The sequence below is a fragment of the Callithrix jacchus genome, chromosome 5, assembly GCF_049354715.1.
Source record: "Callithrix jacchus isolate 240 chromosome 5, calJac240_pri, whole genome shotgun sequence".
Taxonomy (NCBI): Eukaryota; Metazoa; Chordata; class Mammalia; order Primates; family Cebidae; genus Callithrix; species Callithrix jacchus.
Genome location: NC_133506.1, coordinates 27,591,263 through 27,607,561, shown reverse-complemented (window position 1 = coordinate 27,607,561; position 16,299 = coordinate 27,591,263). Strand labels below are relative to the sequence as shown.

The following is a 16,299-nucleotide window of genomic DNA, read 5'->3' as shown; positions in this document are numbered from 1 at the left end:
GGGAAAGGGCTGTGAGAAGAGCCATTAAAGTTGAAAATGAGAATGGAAAGCTGACCAGACTTGTGAAAAAGTTTATTAGCAGCTTGCCGACTCTGCTGAGGTTGAAAATAATAACTTTTAATGGCATTAATCTACACGGTTTCACCAACAACTTGCAACAGCAACAGGGTGTGGAAAGCAAGGAGACAGATGGTTTGACCTATGAACAGTGAAGAATGTGTTTCTCAGTGAAAGCGTGTGTTTAAAGTGTGTCTGGTATCAGTGGACATACTTACTCTGTTTGGGTGTCATAAATTAAGACATTCTCTTTGTCAACAAGTTATCTCCTATCTTTTAGTGTCAGGGTCATGCTAGTCTCATCAGATGAGTAGGAAATTATTCTCTCTTAGAAATTCCCTTGAAATAAGAAAATACAATAAAAGTTTCAGAAAATGTAGTATCTGAAAATTTTTTGAAAGGTTTTATATAAAGTTATTATTCTTTTCCATATGTATTTAGTAGAAACTACCAGCTTCTTGGATTTTTCTTGTAGGAATGTTTTAAAATATCATTCATATTTTAACAAAATTTCAGTTATGGAGGAGGAATAAGTTTAAGAGTTCTGTTGTACAGTATGGTGACTATAATTTATAAGTGTGTTGTATTCTTGAAAATTGCTGAGAGTAGATTTTAAGTGTTCTCACTGCAAAAAAGTAAGTATGTGATACACGTTCATTAGCTTAATTTAGCCATTGCACAGTATATACACACATTTATACACATGCTATACTCCATATGCTATACACAGTACATTAATACAGTTTTTATATGTCAAGTTAAAAAATTTAAAAAGTTTAAAAAATAAAATAGTTATAGGACTATTTAGATTTTTCTTTTCTTGTTTTGCCTTTGATAAATTATGTTTTTTTTAGAAACTTATTCATTTTTTTCAAATTTATTGGTCCCAGATTATTCATAAAATCCTCTTATGATCAGTTTTAGTGTTTTCAGGCTTTGTGATGATATTCCTTTTTTTATTACTGAAAACTGGTTATTTGTGCTCCCATCAGTCTTTATTCTCAAGCAATACTGAGGCACCTTACTGCTCTCTTCTTCCTGTTAGTTCACCAGCCCAGCCTAGGCACCTTTTCTCTGAGATACCTTCCCCCAGACCCCAAGAAGGGTTTCATTGCCCTCCCCTGTACAAGCATAAATGCGCTTAGTGAACTTGTTGGTCACAGAGAACAATCATCAATCTACTCTCTTCAGAGTTCTCGGTGGGCGAGAGACCAGGTCTAAAGTGTGAACTTGACCCACAGTCTTTTGTTTTGCCAGGCCCATAATTCCTGTCTTTACTTATCTTAGAATATTTAAATTTAATAGTTAACTTATATATAAAATCATTTTCCAGTTTTACTTTCTGAAGCATTCCTTCTATCTATTTCTGCTACCCCCTGCTCCACCATTTCTAGGTCAAAAGGCAGAAAACGCACAGAATTTGAGTTCTTCAGAGCCTCAGCCTATTCAGGAGAATAAAGGCCATGTGAAGAGAGAACACGAAGGAATAACAGTAAGATATTTTCAAACCATTTCAGTTTGTCATTAAAAATAAACATTAGTTAGTGCTCAATGAGTATATTTATTGGTGACAGTGATAATTAAAACATTTTTTTTCCGTTTAGACAGGTTGTAGGCCCAAATGATGTTGAGGTCTTTCAATATTTTGCCTGTTTTCTGTGTAAAATTACAGTCACATTACAAAAATAGGAAAAAGTTAACATGAAAATGGAGTTTGAGTTCTTCAGAGGCTGATCTGTGTATGGCACTGGATATTTTTAAGCAGTTACCTTTGCCTGTTAAACTTACATTTCAGATTCCCCGTTCCTGACATCAGTTTAGGTAGCCTCCATCTGACATGAGTTACTAGAATCAGTGAGTATTCACAAAGATACTAGTTTTCTTTAAAATAAAATAAACTAAATTAAATGGCATTTATTTAAATATATATATAAATATAAAGAAGAAAATTAAAACATAAACCCATAACTCTTTCATGCAGATAACCCCTATTCATTTTTTTTAATGTAGTATATATTCATAGAAAACTAAAACATCACAGAAAGATACAAAATAAAAAAGGGAGGGCCTCTTTTTGGTCCCTTCTTACTGGACAATAACCCATGTTAAGTTTTTTTTCTCTTTATTTTTTAAAAGGGCATGTACGAATGTTATTCTTTACAAGATAACCCCTGTTCTCCGAAGTGGTTGCATCACTTATATTTTTGCCAGCATTGTACAGAGCTCCCATTCATCTACATTCTTACCAATACTTTCTATTATCAGATTTTTTTTTCATTTTTATTGGTCAACTGGGTGAAAATAGGATATCTTAATTTGCATTTCTTAGACTACTAATGAGGGCAAAAATCTTCCAGTATGTTTATTGGCTATTTTTGTTTCAAAATATTTTGTTTCAAAAAATTGGCATATTTTGCTTATATACATTATAATTATTTTGTGTAATTTCTGTATGTTTGTCTTTCCAAGCATATTATAACTTTTCAGAGGAGGCGAATTGCCTCCTGATTTTTTTTTAATCCTGTGAATTTAATACAAGGTTAAGCAATGTTCAGGAGAGTCTGTGGCACACTTAACTAGGAAGACGCTGAGTGGAACTTTAGAACTCTTGGTGGAGTTTGTGCCTTCCCTTCCGCACACTCACCATTGGTTGGGTAATCTAGGCCTTCCTAGAGCATCATGTTCACTATACATGTGTGCTTGATCAGAAAAATAAATAGAACTTTAAGACAAATTTCTTCCCTATAATTTGGTGTTTCTTCTTAGATCAGTTTAATTGGATATAAATTGACAAAGTAGAGGATATAAAGTTTCAGATCTTGAGTAACATAAAATTAAATATAGTAATTTGTGAAAACATATCCTTCAAATAGAAAATATGAATTTGTTTAGCTATTATTGTTTGTTTGTTTCTTTAGAAATTTGGGCTAGAAACTTAAGTCTTGTAGAAATAAAAACTTTCCTGTAGTAAATACAGTATTTCTTTTTGTCTGAAGATCTTGGTTCGAAGAAGCAGCAGCCCTGCTGAATTGGATTTGAATGATGATTTGCAGCAGACACAAGGAAAATGTAGGGAAAGACAGAAGAGTAAGTTCTGAGAAATGTAATCTGTTCTTCCAACTACATGTTCTATTTTCTTTTTATGTTATTTATTATTATTGTGATCTGAGACACAGTCTCTTTTGCACAGGCTGGAATGCTCTGGCACAGTCATGGCACACTGCAGCCTTAACCTCCCCAGGCTCAGGTTAACCTCCCACTCAAGCCTCCTGAGTAGCTGGGACTACAGGCACATGTGAATGTGCCTGGCTAATTTTTCTGTTTTTTATAGAGATAAGGTTTCACCATGTTGCCCAGGCTGATTTCAAGCAACTGGACTCAAGAGCTCTTCCCACTTTTTACCATCTAACTTGAGTGATAGCTTATCAGTTTAAGAGAGATGGTTGTTAAATGGTACCTTTTTATTTCTGGAATCGTAGAATTGATGAAAGGTTCATCCATACATAACAATAAAACAGTTCCACTCACCTGTACTTTGAGAGGCTTTTCTACACCTGGGCCTTTCTCCAGGTGAGCGGTACATCAGAGGCTGATGGCATGAGTGAGTAGACAGACCAGAGAGAAAAATTATCTTCCCCAGAAAGTTCCCAGAGGCCAGAAGCAAAAGGCATCAGAAGTACATTGAAGTCAATGGGATAAATACTTGGAAATGAAATGGGATTGGAATCCTCAGATGTACTAACATATATCTTAAAATACAGCCTTAGTACTCTACTTTCCTGAAGTCAGGTGCCAGAGTAGCATAGTAAACACCTTCTGAAGTTCAAGACGGTTCTTGATGGGTGCAGAGGAGCTCCATCTTCACCCTGTTGGCTTAGAGCTCTTTGGGAGATGAAGTTTGGGACCTGCCATTGGTCACCTGTTACTCAGACAGCTTTCAGTTCTTTGTGAATAAATTAAGGACAGCAGATTAGAAACAGCAAGGGTAGGGGGCTTTTAGGAGGAGATACAGAGGGCAGCCAGAAGGGTGAGCAGGCAGAGATGTAGACACATAAAGTTGTTATGAAGTAGACAGGAGACTTTGAGAAGCAGAACTGTCTAGGTTTCTTTTATGTCAGACTAAATAGTGCTATAAGCCTTAGTAGCCCAGCCTTATTATATTCTGACAAATTAGAACTTAGTACTATTTAAAGGGGAGAATTTCTGTTCTAGAAAATCTGTTGTATTATATTGAGGCACTGAATCCCTAAACGACACTGAATGAATCACCCTAGGTTTATGTCTACATGTGAAGCTTGGGGAATACAGCATCTTTAGACTCTTCTATCTGGCGGAGTAAACTTGCATTTGTGGTGAATCAGTGATTATCTTGTTCCTCCACCCACCCTCATTTTGTAAGCGTAGCACACTCTAGGATTTGGTGTAATTTGGGTAGAGGGGATGCTGAGTGAAGACACATTGACGAGTGCCACTTGAATGATACATAGTGGTGCTCATAATGACTATTAATATTCTGTATTTGGAAGATTGATTTTCTTGACCAAGAGCCCCATGTGGACACTTTTTGAGCTCCTCTCAAGTTCTGCAGGTTCTGCCAAAGAACCTGAATGATTCCTGATGTGTCTGCTGTTTGAGTGTTTAGTTACTTGCATAACAGCAATTGTGAACATTCTGATTTCCAGCTATTTTTTTTTTAAACTTTGGTTCTTCTCTTGTACCAGGTGAAAGTACCAACAGTGACACAGCTCCGGGCTGTAACAATGAGGCAGAACTGTCCATGGGCCCATGGCAGACCTGTGAGGAAGACCCAGAGCTGAATACTCCCACAGATGTGGCTGACGCTGATGCCCGTCACTGGTTGCAACTGAGTCCCACTGATGCTTCAAACTTAACAGGTAAACTGCATTTTGAAAAAGAGGCACTCGTGCAGACAGCTGGGAGATTAGCTCTGGGTTCTTGGAGTCCTGTATAGAGAGGGTTCTGAAACAGTTGTAGGAGGAATTGTGCCATGCTCCTGACCACTGTCCACTGTAGGAGGAAGGGATAGTATTCATGCCAAGCCTTTACCATCCCTGATTTAATTTCTTCTACTCTAGAAAGAGGGAGAGTGATTTTTCCAACTCATACATGTTATAAATCCAGGATAAGTCAAGGAGTTTAGATAGCCTATTGATTAATTTTTGAAATTTTTAAAGTATTTGATACGTAAAATGTAAGTTGTAACATATGCAATATGTAAGTTACAGGGCACAGTAATAAAGTGAACACCAGTGAGTCTACTACCCAACTTAAGACCTAGCATGGCACCCAAGCCAATGGGGTCTCCTAGAAGTCTTTCTCAAGTCCCTCTCCTTCTCCCATTATCCTGGAACCCTAGCACAAATTTGTTTTCATAATAATACCATGTGTGTCAAGCAGCATATCATTTAGTTTTGTTTCTAAACTTAAAAAAAAAAAAACTTCATAATCCTTATTTTTTGTAACTTTTTTAACCTCAGATTGTTTGACTTGAGAGCCAGACTTTCTGGTTGGCTTCCAGGCACTGACAAGGAATTGCTAGGTGTCTTGAGCTAGTTACTCAATCTCTGTCCTTCTGTTTCTTTACCTGTAAATTGGAGGTAACAGCCCCTACTTTATAAAGGTTGTTGGAAGAATAAATGAATGAATGAACTTCTTAGGTGCCCAAAAGAGTGTGTGTGGAGCAGTCTGCAGTTTTAGCTATTCACATGTGCACACACATATTGTGTGACACTGGGTAAGTGAGCCTCACAGTGGCTAAGTTCTCTCACCTGTGTGACCAGGCTGATGAGAACGGGAGACCATGGAGGAGCTGGGTTTTGTTTTGCTTTGTTTTGTGGAGTGTCGAGAGAGACTCATGCTCTGAGGCATCAGTGTGGAAATGTGGAGTGTCAGGGAGACTTGTGCTCTGAGGAATCAGTGCAGAAATGTGGAGTGTCAGGGAGACTCGTGCTTTGAGGAATCAGTGCGGGGAAGGTGACCAGAGCCAAGACTTTTCTGGTTGTCCATTCACGTTCACACCCAGACACCTTGTATGAAAATAACCACTACCAAGTAATAAGATTAGTAAAAGAGAGTTATTAAAATGCCAAACAATATTTTAAAATGATTAACATAAAAGCTAAAATTTTACATTAATGGATGATTTTTTAAACCAAGGAAACTAGTTTACACTGTGTTGTAAAATTGAAACGTCTCTGATATTTGGGAAATTCTTGATAGACTATCATTAAAATTTCACAAAATTGACATATAAAAGTGGTATTAGATAAATTCTTTATAGAATAATAATTTTGACTAATACATTGATATGAGATTTAATTGAAGCATTCTCTTCGATTCTGTATGGGAAGCAGGCCAAGTCTTATTGTGTCTGTTTTAGAGATGAGGAAACTGAGAACCAGAGACATTGTTAGCAAGCTGGAGTGTGAGTTCCACAGATGAAACTGGCTTCCAAAGTGTGTTGGCTCAACATGCAGTGTTGTGTCTACTATTTTACACTGTGTTGCTGTTAAAATTAAAATTACTCTAAAGCCCTTTGACCTACTTGAGAATCCTTGCAGTTTATCCAAGAGAAACTCATCATTGTGGTACTATAGTAGGCAAAACTGAAGCTTCAGACTGAATTTACTTAAACATGGACTGGTTTTAATTATTTTTATTGAAAGGGAAGAAAATTAGGTGATTACTTCTTTTGTCTGTTCTTTGGGAAGATTAGTTTTGATCCCATTTCAGAGTATGTATTGGACAGCTCAATTTAATAAACCTCTGTGAGGTAATTTTATATGATGCACTCCATGTTGTGATTAACTTTTCCAAATACATAGTTCTTTGAAATACGAATATAGAGAATCAGTACACACAGTTCAACAGTTCACCTTGTCATCCGTGAAAAGGACAAACTGTAATGTGATAAGGTTTAAGGATTATCACAGTTCTGAATTTAACTTTCTGTTCTTAAAAGAGCAATTTCTTCATAAATGTTCAAAGTAAAACTCATACGAGCCTGATTTTTTAGGACATGCAAAGAGAAACAATTTGAGTATATCTTTGTTTCTTACTGAATAATCCTACCAGTTATGAAATGCTTAGCATAATGAACTGCCTCTAAAACTTAAATTCCATAATCACTGGCAAGTACCAGTTTGTATTTGCTTTCTCATTTAAATCATGTTTGCTGAAAATAGCAGCCACATTTACCGTGCATGGTCTTAAAGTATACCTGGGATTTGTTTTAATCAGGTGTGGTAAGACATACAGACTTGTAAGTGATTGTTGTGGAGGAAGAAGCTTATATTCATGGATTCCTGGAAACAGGGGTCACATGGAAAGCGCCAGGAGGCAGAAGGAACAAAATGAGGCAACAGCTTTAGTGTTATTTCTATGGCAATAGCAAGGCAAGGCAGGGTATGCAGACTTAGGATTACTAGTATGAATGATTTCAGTGGGCTCTGGAGCATAGGGCTGTTCCTAGTTGCCTGGTACCCAGTCCTGGGATGATAGGGTAGGGGAAATTGACTTGGTATGTGAGAGCTAGAGAAAGGAGGTGGTTGGAGGGTCTGAACTTTGGATTGGTAGGTTTGCCTATGAAAGGCATGCTGCCTGGTGAACAGACTTCTATCTCTAGGAATTGGCTAACCCTGGAAGTGGCAGTCCTTCCCTGATCAGTGAGGCCGTAATGCCAGAGCATTGAGAAGACAGAAAATAAGAAAATATAGTTAACACATGCATAAATTTAGTTCTGTTGAAACAGTCAGGGGAGGGGACATTTATGAATCTACAGCTAAGGGTCAGTATTGCCACTGACCTCATCCCTTTTTTAACAAATAAGCTTATAGTCTAGAAATACTGGTTTAGATGCTATGAGAATAAAAAGATGACTAGGTCATAAGCCACTATAGTTTTTAAGAGCTTACAAAATGGCAGAAGACATAACACTTATCCTGATAGTCACAAATAATGTGGTAAATTCTATGAGATTTCCTTAAAGTTACAGAGATAGACAAATAGACGAATGGAACAGAAGATAAAATATAGAACCGAGTGCACACAGACATGGAGTCATGATATATGATATATGTGGCTTGTCAGGTTTGACAAGGAAAGAATGTTGTTCAACAAATTTTCTGTGGGACAAGTATTTAGCAATATGGAAAAAAAATAAAATAGAATTCCTACCTCACGCTATGCCCAAAGTCAGTTTCAGAGGGATAAAATACATAAATGTGAAAAGGAAAATTTAAAAACTTTTGGAAGAAAACATCTTTTTAAAAAGGTCTATGATTTTTTTTAAAAAAGCTAATCATAAGAAAAGTGTCAGTACTTCAACCTCAGCAAAATGAAAACTGTATTACCATAGAAACTTTAAGAGTTCTCTGGTTTAGCAGAACCACGAAGGGTAAAAGTCAGCCTTGTGCTCTTTCCCTTCCACCTTCTTGTTAGCCTAGTGATAAATTTTAAGGTAAGGTTTGGTGAGAAATGTATCTAGCATCTTGGTTTAGTTGGGAGTTTCCAAGGTCTTTCTCTACTAGAATGTAAACTCCAGGAGGGGAGGCTTGTTGTCTACAATGTATACAGCTGATTCTTGCTTCCGAGAACAGTTCATGACAGGAGAGAAGCATTCAGTAAATGCTTAAATAAGTGAACAAATGCACTTTAAACTGCAGGCTGTTGTTTTATATAGCACAATTAAATTTAAAATTTTTAGAAATAATATATGAGATGGTTTCAAAATCTTTTATTTAGTGTGTTTATCGCAGTCCTGAATCCAGATGTTACAGAATTTTTTTTTACTACTTCTTTTAATTATAGCTGCAAATATGAATTACATCTCCTGTTACTTGCCACTAAAATGGTTTTTGCAAGAGTGGTTTGTCAACATTCTCTGTCATCCCATGCATTTTTGGCATTTTCACCAGACTTGGTGTGTTTTAAAGTCATGAAATATTAGACAGAAAAATAATAATGATAGCTACTGTGGCATTGGTAACTCACCTTCTAAAATCTTTGCTGTGAGCAATGATTGTCCTTGAAGAGCAGAGAAAGAAGGAGAGGAGAGTCAGGCTGCGCTGGTGGAAGCAGATGCCACCTGCTGCTTCTCCCCTTCGATCATTGACATCCAGGCCAGGCCTGAATTTTTTGGCACTAGAATTAAGTTGTTTCACTCAAGCCTTTTGGTTTGTTTTTTATGTTTAGTTTCAAAGCAAAAGGAAAATTTGTTTTCAAAGACTGAGGCTACATTTCTTTAACAGTGAGCCAACCTTTTATAAAATTGCAGCCATATGAAATCACCATTTGGCCATAAATGCTTATTTTGCCAACTGCCAAGACTTATTTTGTGACTGAAATCCTTTCTATATTTGCAAAGTTGTAAACTTTTAGATTTCTTTGTAAAAATTATGAATGTGTTTGGAGAAGGATAACACAGTTATGCTTGTAAGAGTTCCCACTTTAATAAAAAGTTTAAACATCCCCATAGCATTACGTAGTAATAAAACAGGAATACAGTAGGCTAACATACTAGCTTGCTAGTGAGAAAGAAAATAAACTAGATTTTGGGTATTTTTAGGGTAAACATGAAATTTTCTGAAATCTCTCAAATCCCCATTTTTAATTAAGTGCTCCTTCACTGAGGAACTGTCTACACGTAAAAAAAATGTCAGCATCTGTTCTGTCACTTATGCCACGAGCAGAATAATTTTGGACAAAACATTTCAACTCATTAACATTCTTGTTCACAATAATACCGAGGAAACTCATACAGGCATCGCAGAAACTTCTAAAGAAGTCAGCATACCTTGATAATTTTATGGAGGATGTTGCCTAGGATTTTATCATTGAGGCATGCATTTTTCTGAGTGTAAAGCAGTATTGAAGCCGATTTTCTATGTGGGATTCTTTCATAACTAAGGGCATATTCGTTGGCAGGTTGCAAGAGGTGCAAGTGATGAAGTACCTGCCTGCGTGTACTTGGAGTGATTACTCAAGCAAAGCTCCGCTGTGTTTGGGATGCTGGGGACCAATCTCTATTTTGGATAGTTACATTTTTTGAGTGGGGGTTAGCGATGAAACAAAGCTGCAAATTATCTAATCCCCTTACATTTTTTTCTCCTCAAGGGATTGAAAATGCCATGGCATACTTTATGAGAAAAATAAATGCCATATTATGCTGCTTGTTCACTTGGCGGCTCGTGTTGATTCATAAGCATTTATTAATGCTTCAGCATACCTTCTCAGACTCACAGGTGCCTGATATTGTACTTGCTTTACAGAGTTAGGAGGATAAGTCTCTCTTCCAAGGCTTTATAAAAGTCAGAGAACCCAGAAGGCCCATAATTAGGCTTTTTACACTCTGCCTTTCAGGCACAGTGTGTGGGAATTCCAGTTTGAATTATATCTGCACATTTTAATGTGTCTCCTGAGTTGAGTATATGATACTCTTGTGGGAAATACAGATATGTTTTCCTCTGAGAAGAAACAGTGCTTCTGTGTTTGGGAAGGCCTTTCCATGGCACCATGTGCCATCATTATTACATCTTTTGTTTTCGTTTCTTGGGATCTTTCCATCACCAATTTAATAAGCATAGCATATTATAGTGAGCAGCCATTTTTGGATCTGCCCTGGCTCCTTTTCAGATTCAGTCTTTCTTGCCTGTTGTTGCCCCTGTCATTCCTCTACTTGAGTTCCTCAGATCCAGAAATTGTGCTTGGGTTTCTTTAATTAGGCCTTAAAAATGCCAACAACATATACACTCAAGATAACACTCAGTGGGGGTGGATAATTGCCTAGAAATCAGTTTGGCTTTACTTGTATGGGGTGAAGAAGAGAACTTTGGGAATAATTATGTTAATAAATTAACATAATGTGTTCTATTCAAAAGTTAGGAAAAGAATAACAATCACATAGATGTTGAAAAAGAAGCTAATAAAGCTGAGAGCATTCATGCATGTACTAGAAAGCAAATAATAGAAGACACCTGAAATTGTTCTTTAAAAACACTAATAAAAATAGACAAACAGGCAAGATTGATCAAGAAAAAAATATAGGAGGTGAAAAGGGAGCAACTACAAAACCAATATAAACTATAGAAATAATTCAGTATACTATTCAAATAGATCTATAAAAATACAGGAGAATTTCTAGCTTTACTAAACCTTCACGTAAAGAGAAACTTTATCTTTTTCATTCCATTCTGTAGAAAGAGAAAGAAACTCACTTCTGTTATCTACCTTGTGTTACCTTGATAACAAACCGGACAAGGTCAGTATGAAAAAAACATAATTGGAGGCCATCTCATTTATAAACATATAAGCAAAAAATTCTAAATAAAGCCTTAACAAATGAAATTGAAGAATATTGGAAAAATATCATACATCAGGGCTCAGAGAAGTTCATTCTAGAAATGTAAATGCAAAAGAAAAATCTGTGAGAGAGCATCAAATAGATCCCAACTGAGGAACAGCCTGTAAAGCAGTACTCCTTAAAACCATGGCGGTCATCAGAAACAAAGGCAGTTCTGAGAAAGAAGTTCTCAGTCACAAGGAGGCTGCGGACACCTGACAGCTATTTCTTACATGAGATCCTGGAACACAAAAAAGAATTAGGTAGAAACTAAAAAATCTCAATGAAGTGTAGACTTTATAATAATCTTTTAGTATTGGTTTGTTAATTGTAATAAATATTCCATCAGAAGGTAAGATGTAAATAGTGGAGAAATTAGGTATGGAGTATAAGGGAACTCTGTTGTCACAATTTTTTAAATCCAAAATTGTCCTTTTTTTTTTTTATTAAAAAAAACCAGTTTCGCTCTTGTTACCCAGGCCGGAGTGCAATGGCGTGATCCCGGCCCACCGCAACCTCCGCCTCCTGGGTTCAAGCAATTATCCTGCCTCAGCCTCCCAAGTAGCTGGGACTACAGGCACGTGCCACCATGCCCAGCTAATTTTTGTATTTTTAGTAGAGACAGGGTTCCACCATGTTGACCAAGATGGTCTTGATCTCTTGACCTTGTGATCCACCTGCCTCAGCCTCCCAAAGTGCTGGGATTATAGGCATGAGCCACCGCGCCCAGCCCCAAAATTGTTCTTAAAAAATAAATTTTATTTAAAAAAAAAACTAATACAGGGAAAAATTACCAAATATAAAATAAATACATTAAAGGCAACAACAAAAATTACAAAATAAGGAAAACAAGTGGCTTTTAAAAATAAGCAAGAGAAATGAGTGACAAAGACATTACAAATTATAATAATGCATATCCAGTTAAAGACAGTAGAGTGAACAAACACAAATGGCCCAACTTCTCCTTCAAACCCTACCTAAGCCACATTGAAATGATGTATATTAATGAAGACATAAATCCACAAGGACAAAGATGGCAGGAGAAAGACAGTAGCAACCAACTTCTTGAACTTGCAGAACAGGTGGCCTCTGGTGAATGAATTGGCAGACCTGAGAATATTAAATTCTGTGTCAGTAGAAGGGAAAGCCAAGAAACAACCAGACTTTAATTAATGCTGGTTCTCTAAAAGAGTTAGAAAATTTTCCATATCAGGTAGCTACAGGAGTAGGTGATGATGGGGCTAGAAATAGGAGACTATTTGTAAGTCTGTTTAAGAACTAGTTAGAGCTCTGTTGCCACGGGCAGCTGCCTTTTCATCCTAGAGAACGGTGAGAACACATTTAGTGAGGGGGGTTCTGGCTTGGAGTCACCAACACGTCTGAGTGCAGAGATGCTGTCTTGAAGTCAGAGGGATTAAAGGAGAGTTTACATACTCTTTGAGCAGGAGAGAGCCTTTTGAATTCCAGGGGAAAAAAAAAAACTCAACATACATATATCTGAGGTTCTTCAGGTATGCAGTGAAACTGACCAAAGGCCATCACTGCTGTGGACTCTGCTTTAATTCAGTCCTGAGCATGCAGAGCCGTCAAATACGTTGTTGGAGAAATGAGTTTAAACTTGAGGAAAGAAATCTAGGCCAGAAATGGGCATGCTGAGCTGTCAGTATATGTATAGCATTTAAATATCTATTAATTTAAATTTAAATCTCTATATTAAAATATCAATTTCTATATCTATGTTAAAAATCTCATACAGTAAGTCTGTATGAGATTAAGAAGGGCATGAGTATAGATAGAGAAGACAGAAGCTCCAGGGCCCTTCAGTGGCCACAGTCTGTGAGCTGAAGAAGCACCAGCAAAAAGAAGAAGACCAGGTGAGGGTCGTACCTGGGGGTCAAATGGTTGAAGCATTTCAGAAAGGAGACATGATTACCTGAATCAAATGCTGCTGAAGACTGGACATTGAACACTGCATTAAACAACATGGAAGTTGGTGGCTTACTCAATCACCATGCCAGTGGAGAAGAGGTATAGAACACTTGAGAACAGAGACTGAACTTTGCGCAAAGGTTGCAGGTTGTAGATGTGGAAACCGGAATTTAAAAACTGAGCTGCGGGAGATGAGAGGAATGTGCTTGGTCCTGGAAGCAAATAGAGACAGAATTGTGGAAAAGGGGCATGAGGAAGAAGTGTTAAATGCTGCAAGGAAGTCAAAAGGATGTAGAGTGGGAAAATACAGCGTGCAGTTAAAATGCTTCCTCTGCTGATTATTACGTATTATGAGATAAACGTTTTTGTGCCTCTGTTGATTATTACATACATATTATGAGATAAATGTTTTCGTCATAATACAGCATTCTTTTTTTTTTTTTTCCAAGACGGAGTTTCACTCTTGTTACCCAGGCTGGAGTGCAATGGTGCAATCTCGGCTCACCACAGCCTCCACCTCCTGGGTTCAGGCAATTCTCCTGCCTCAGCCTCCTGAGTAGCTGGGATTACAGGCACGCACCACCATGCCCAGCTAATTCTTGCATTTTTAGTAGAGACAGGGTTTCACCATGTTGACCAGTCTCGATCCCTTGACCTCGTGATCCACCTGCCTCGGCCTCCCAAAGTGCTGGGAATACAGGCGTGAGCCACCGCGCCTGGCCAATACAGCATTCTTTAAGTAGTGCCTACATGTCTTTGGCTGCTTTTTCATTTACTCTGAAAATCCAAAGGCTTATGATTTTAGGAAAGTGGAGACTTAATCAACTCAGTCTTCCCCAGCCTTTACTCATCCTAAAGCAACAGGCATCCAAAAGACAAAATTGTATAACTTAAATGATAAAATTAGATGTATATGTAAATCATTAAATTATTCATTAACTCTGTTTTAATGCACAAAACTTCATATTTCATAATTAAATATATATTACAAAGACATGCTGTGCCTTGAACTTGTTAGCACAGTCTCATCTCACAGCCTTTTCTCTAGCTCTTCTCCCTGACTAGCTCTTCCCCACACAGCTGCATAGCCCATTTGCACATCATCTTCAAGTTTGAGTCACATGTCACTGCATGCTTAAAATCTTTAGTCATTAGAGAACTGCAAACAAAAACCTCAGTGACATACTGCTCCATGCCTATAAGAATGGTTAAAATTTTTTAAATTGACAGTATCAAGTTCTAGCAAGGCAGTAGAGCAAATGGAACTCTCATACTTTGCTCGCGGGATGCAGACCATCATAGCACTTTGGAAAACAGTTTGACAGTTTCTTTCTTCAGTTAAATGTTAATTAAGCATACAGTTATGACTGGATCCAGGAATCTCACTCCTAGATATTTGCTGAAGAGAAATGTAGACATAAGTTAACAGAAAAGCTTGTACATGAATGTTTATGGCAACTGTATTCATAATTGCCAAAAATAGGAACCAATCTAAATATCGACAGGTGAATGGATAAACTATGATACATCTATAAAATAGAAGATTAATCAACAATAAGCAGAGACAGCTGATACCCACAACTGTACGGCTGAATCTCAAATGCCTTTTTCTGAGTGAAAGAAACCGGACAGAAAGACTACAAACTGTAGAATTTCATTCTTGAGACATTCTGGAAAAGGCAAAACAATAGGAACAGAAAGCAAAGCAGTGGTTGCAAGACACTGAGAATAGAGGAAGGGGACCAGATTTGAAGGGGCCGTTTTTGGAGTGATGGGACTCTTCTGTATCTCAGTTCTGGTGGCAAGTTATGGCAACAGTTACATGAATGTATACATTCCTTAAAACTCCTTAAACTTTGGCCAGGCGTGGTGGCTCATGCCTGTAATCCCAGCACTTTGGGAGGCTGAGGCGGGTGGATCACGAGGTCAAGAGATGGAGACCATCCTGGTCAACATGGTGAAACCCCGTCTCTACTAAAAATACAAAAAAAAAAAAAATTAGGTGGGCACGGTGGTGCATGCCTGTAATCCCAGCTACTCAGGAGGCTGAGGCAGGAGAATCCCCTGACCTCAGGAGGCGGAGGTTGCGGTGAGCCGAGATCGTGCCATTGCACTCCAGCCTGGGTAACGAGCGAAACTCCATCTCAAAAAAAAAAACTCCTTAAACTTGAAAGGGATGAAGATGTCTTGTATGCACGTTTTATCCCCAAAACCTGACCTAACAACAACAAGCACTGGGGAGATGTTACTCTGGCACTGAGGCTTCCCTGGCCATCCATTTCCATGGCACTGTTTCCCACCTATGCTGTTCAAGGATCTCCCTCTTCCTCTTCCCTGATTTATAAAACCCATCACAGGGTCTCCAGGAACTGTTATGTCATCTCTTAGATTGTTGCCCTTTTAGTTTGAAGAATCAAAACTATTTGACCTTTCTTCATTGAACCTGGTTTTCTCTCCTTTTAAATTCTCAGCTGTTTCACATTTTTACCTTATTTTGCTTCGAATACATATAATTTTAAAAATAGGTAATTTGCATTAAAGAAAAATGGTATGATGAAATCAAGATTGTTTACAGGGTTAACAGACATGTTTTTCTGCATAGATAGTAGCGAGTGCCTTGCAGATGACTGCAGTATAATTGCCGGGGGGAGCCTCGCTGGTTGGCACCCAGACTCTGCTGCTGTGTTATGGCGAAGAGTTTTGGGGATCCTTGGAGATGTGAATAACATTCAGTCACCCAAGATTCATGCCAGAGTTTTCTGCTATCTCTATGAACTCTGGTACAAACTAGCAAAGGTAAGTCCTACTATGTTACTTTTTATTCTAATCTAGGAAAATGGTTTTTTACATTTTTTTACATTTAATGTAAAAATTGTGTTAACAGTTAACTACTGAACATATTCTAAAACACAAATTGTATGTTTAGACAAAGTACATTTGATTTTCAAAGAATA

At 37.6% G+C, this 16,299-nt stretch overlaps 1 protein-coding gene across 30 annotated transcripts in view; it reads left to right on the top strand.

Moving 5' to 3' along the window:
• Window positions 1–16,299, top strand: part of RALGAPA2 (Ral GTPase activating protein catalytic subunit alpha 2) — a 346,879-nt gene that overhangs the window by 137,487 nt on the left and 193,093 nt on the right. For all 30 annotated transcript variants that reach the window (XR_013535138.1, XR_013535137.1, XM_078371500.1 and 27 more), the window contains 4 exons: window positions 1,452–1,549; window positions 3,054–3,144; window positions 4,779–4,952; window positions 15,948–16,141. Coding sequence is in view for 28 of the 30 variants with exons in the window: in XM_078371500.1 (XP_078227626.1) it covers window positions 1,452–1,549; window positions 3,054–3,144; window positions 4,779–4,952; window positions 15,948–16,141 (557 nt within the window). In the remaining 2 variants the exon portion in view is untranslated. The remainder of the gene's footprint in view (window positions 1–1,451; window positions 1,550–3,053; window positions 3,145–4,778; window positions 4,953–15,947; window positions 16,142–16,299) is intronic.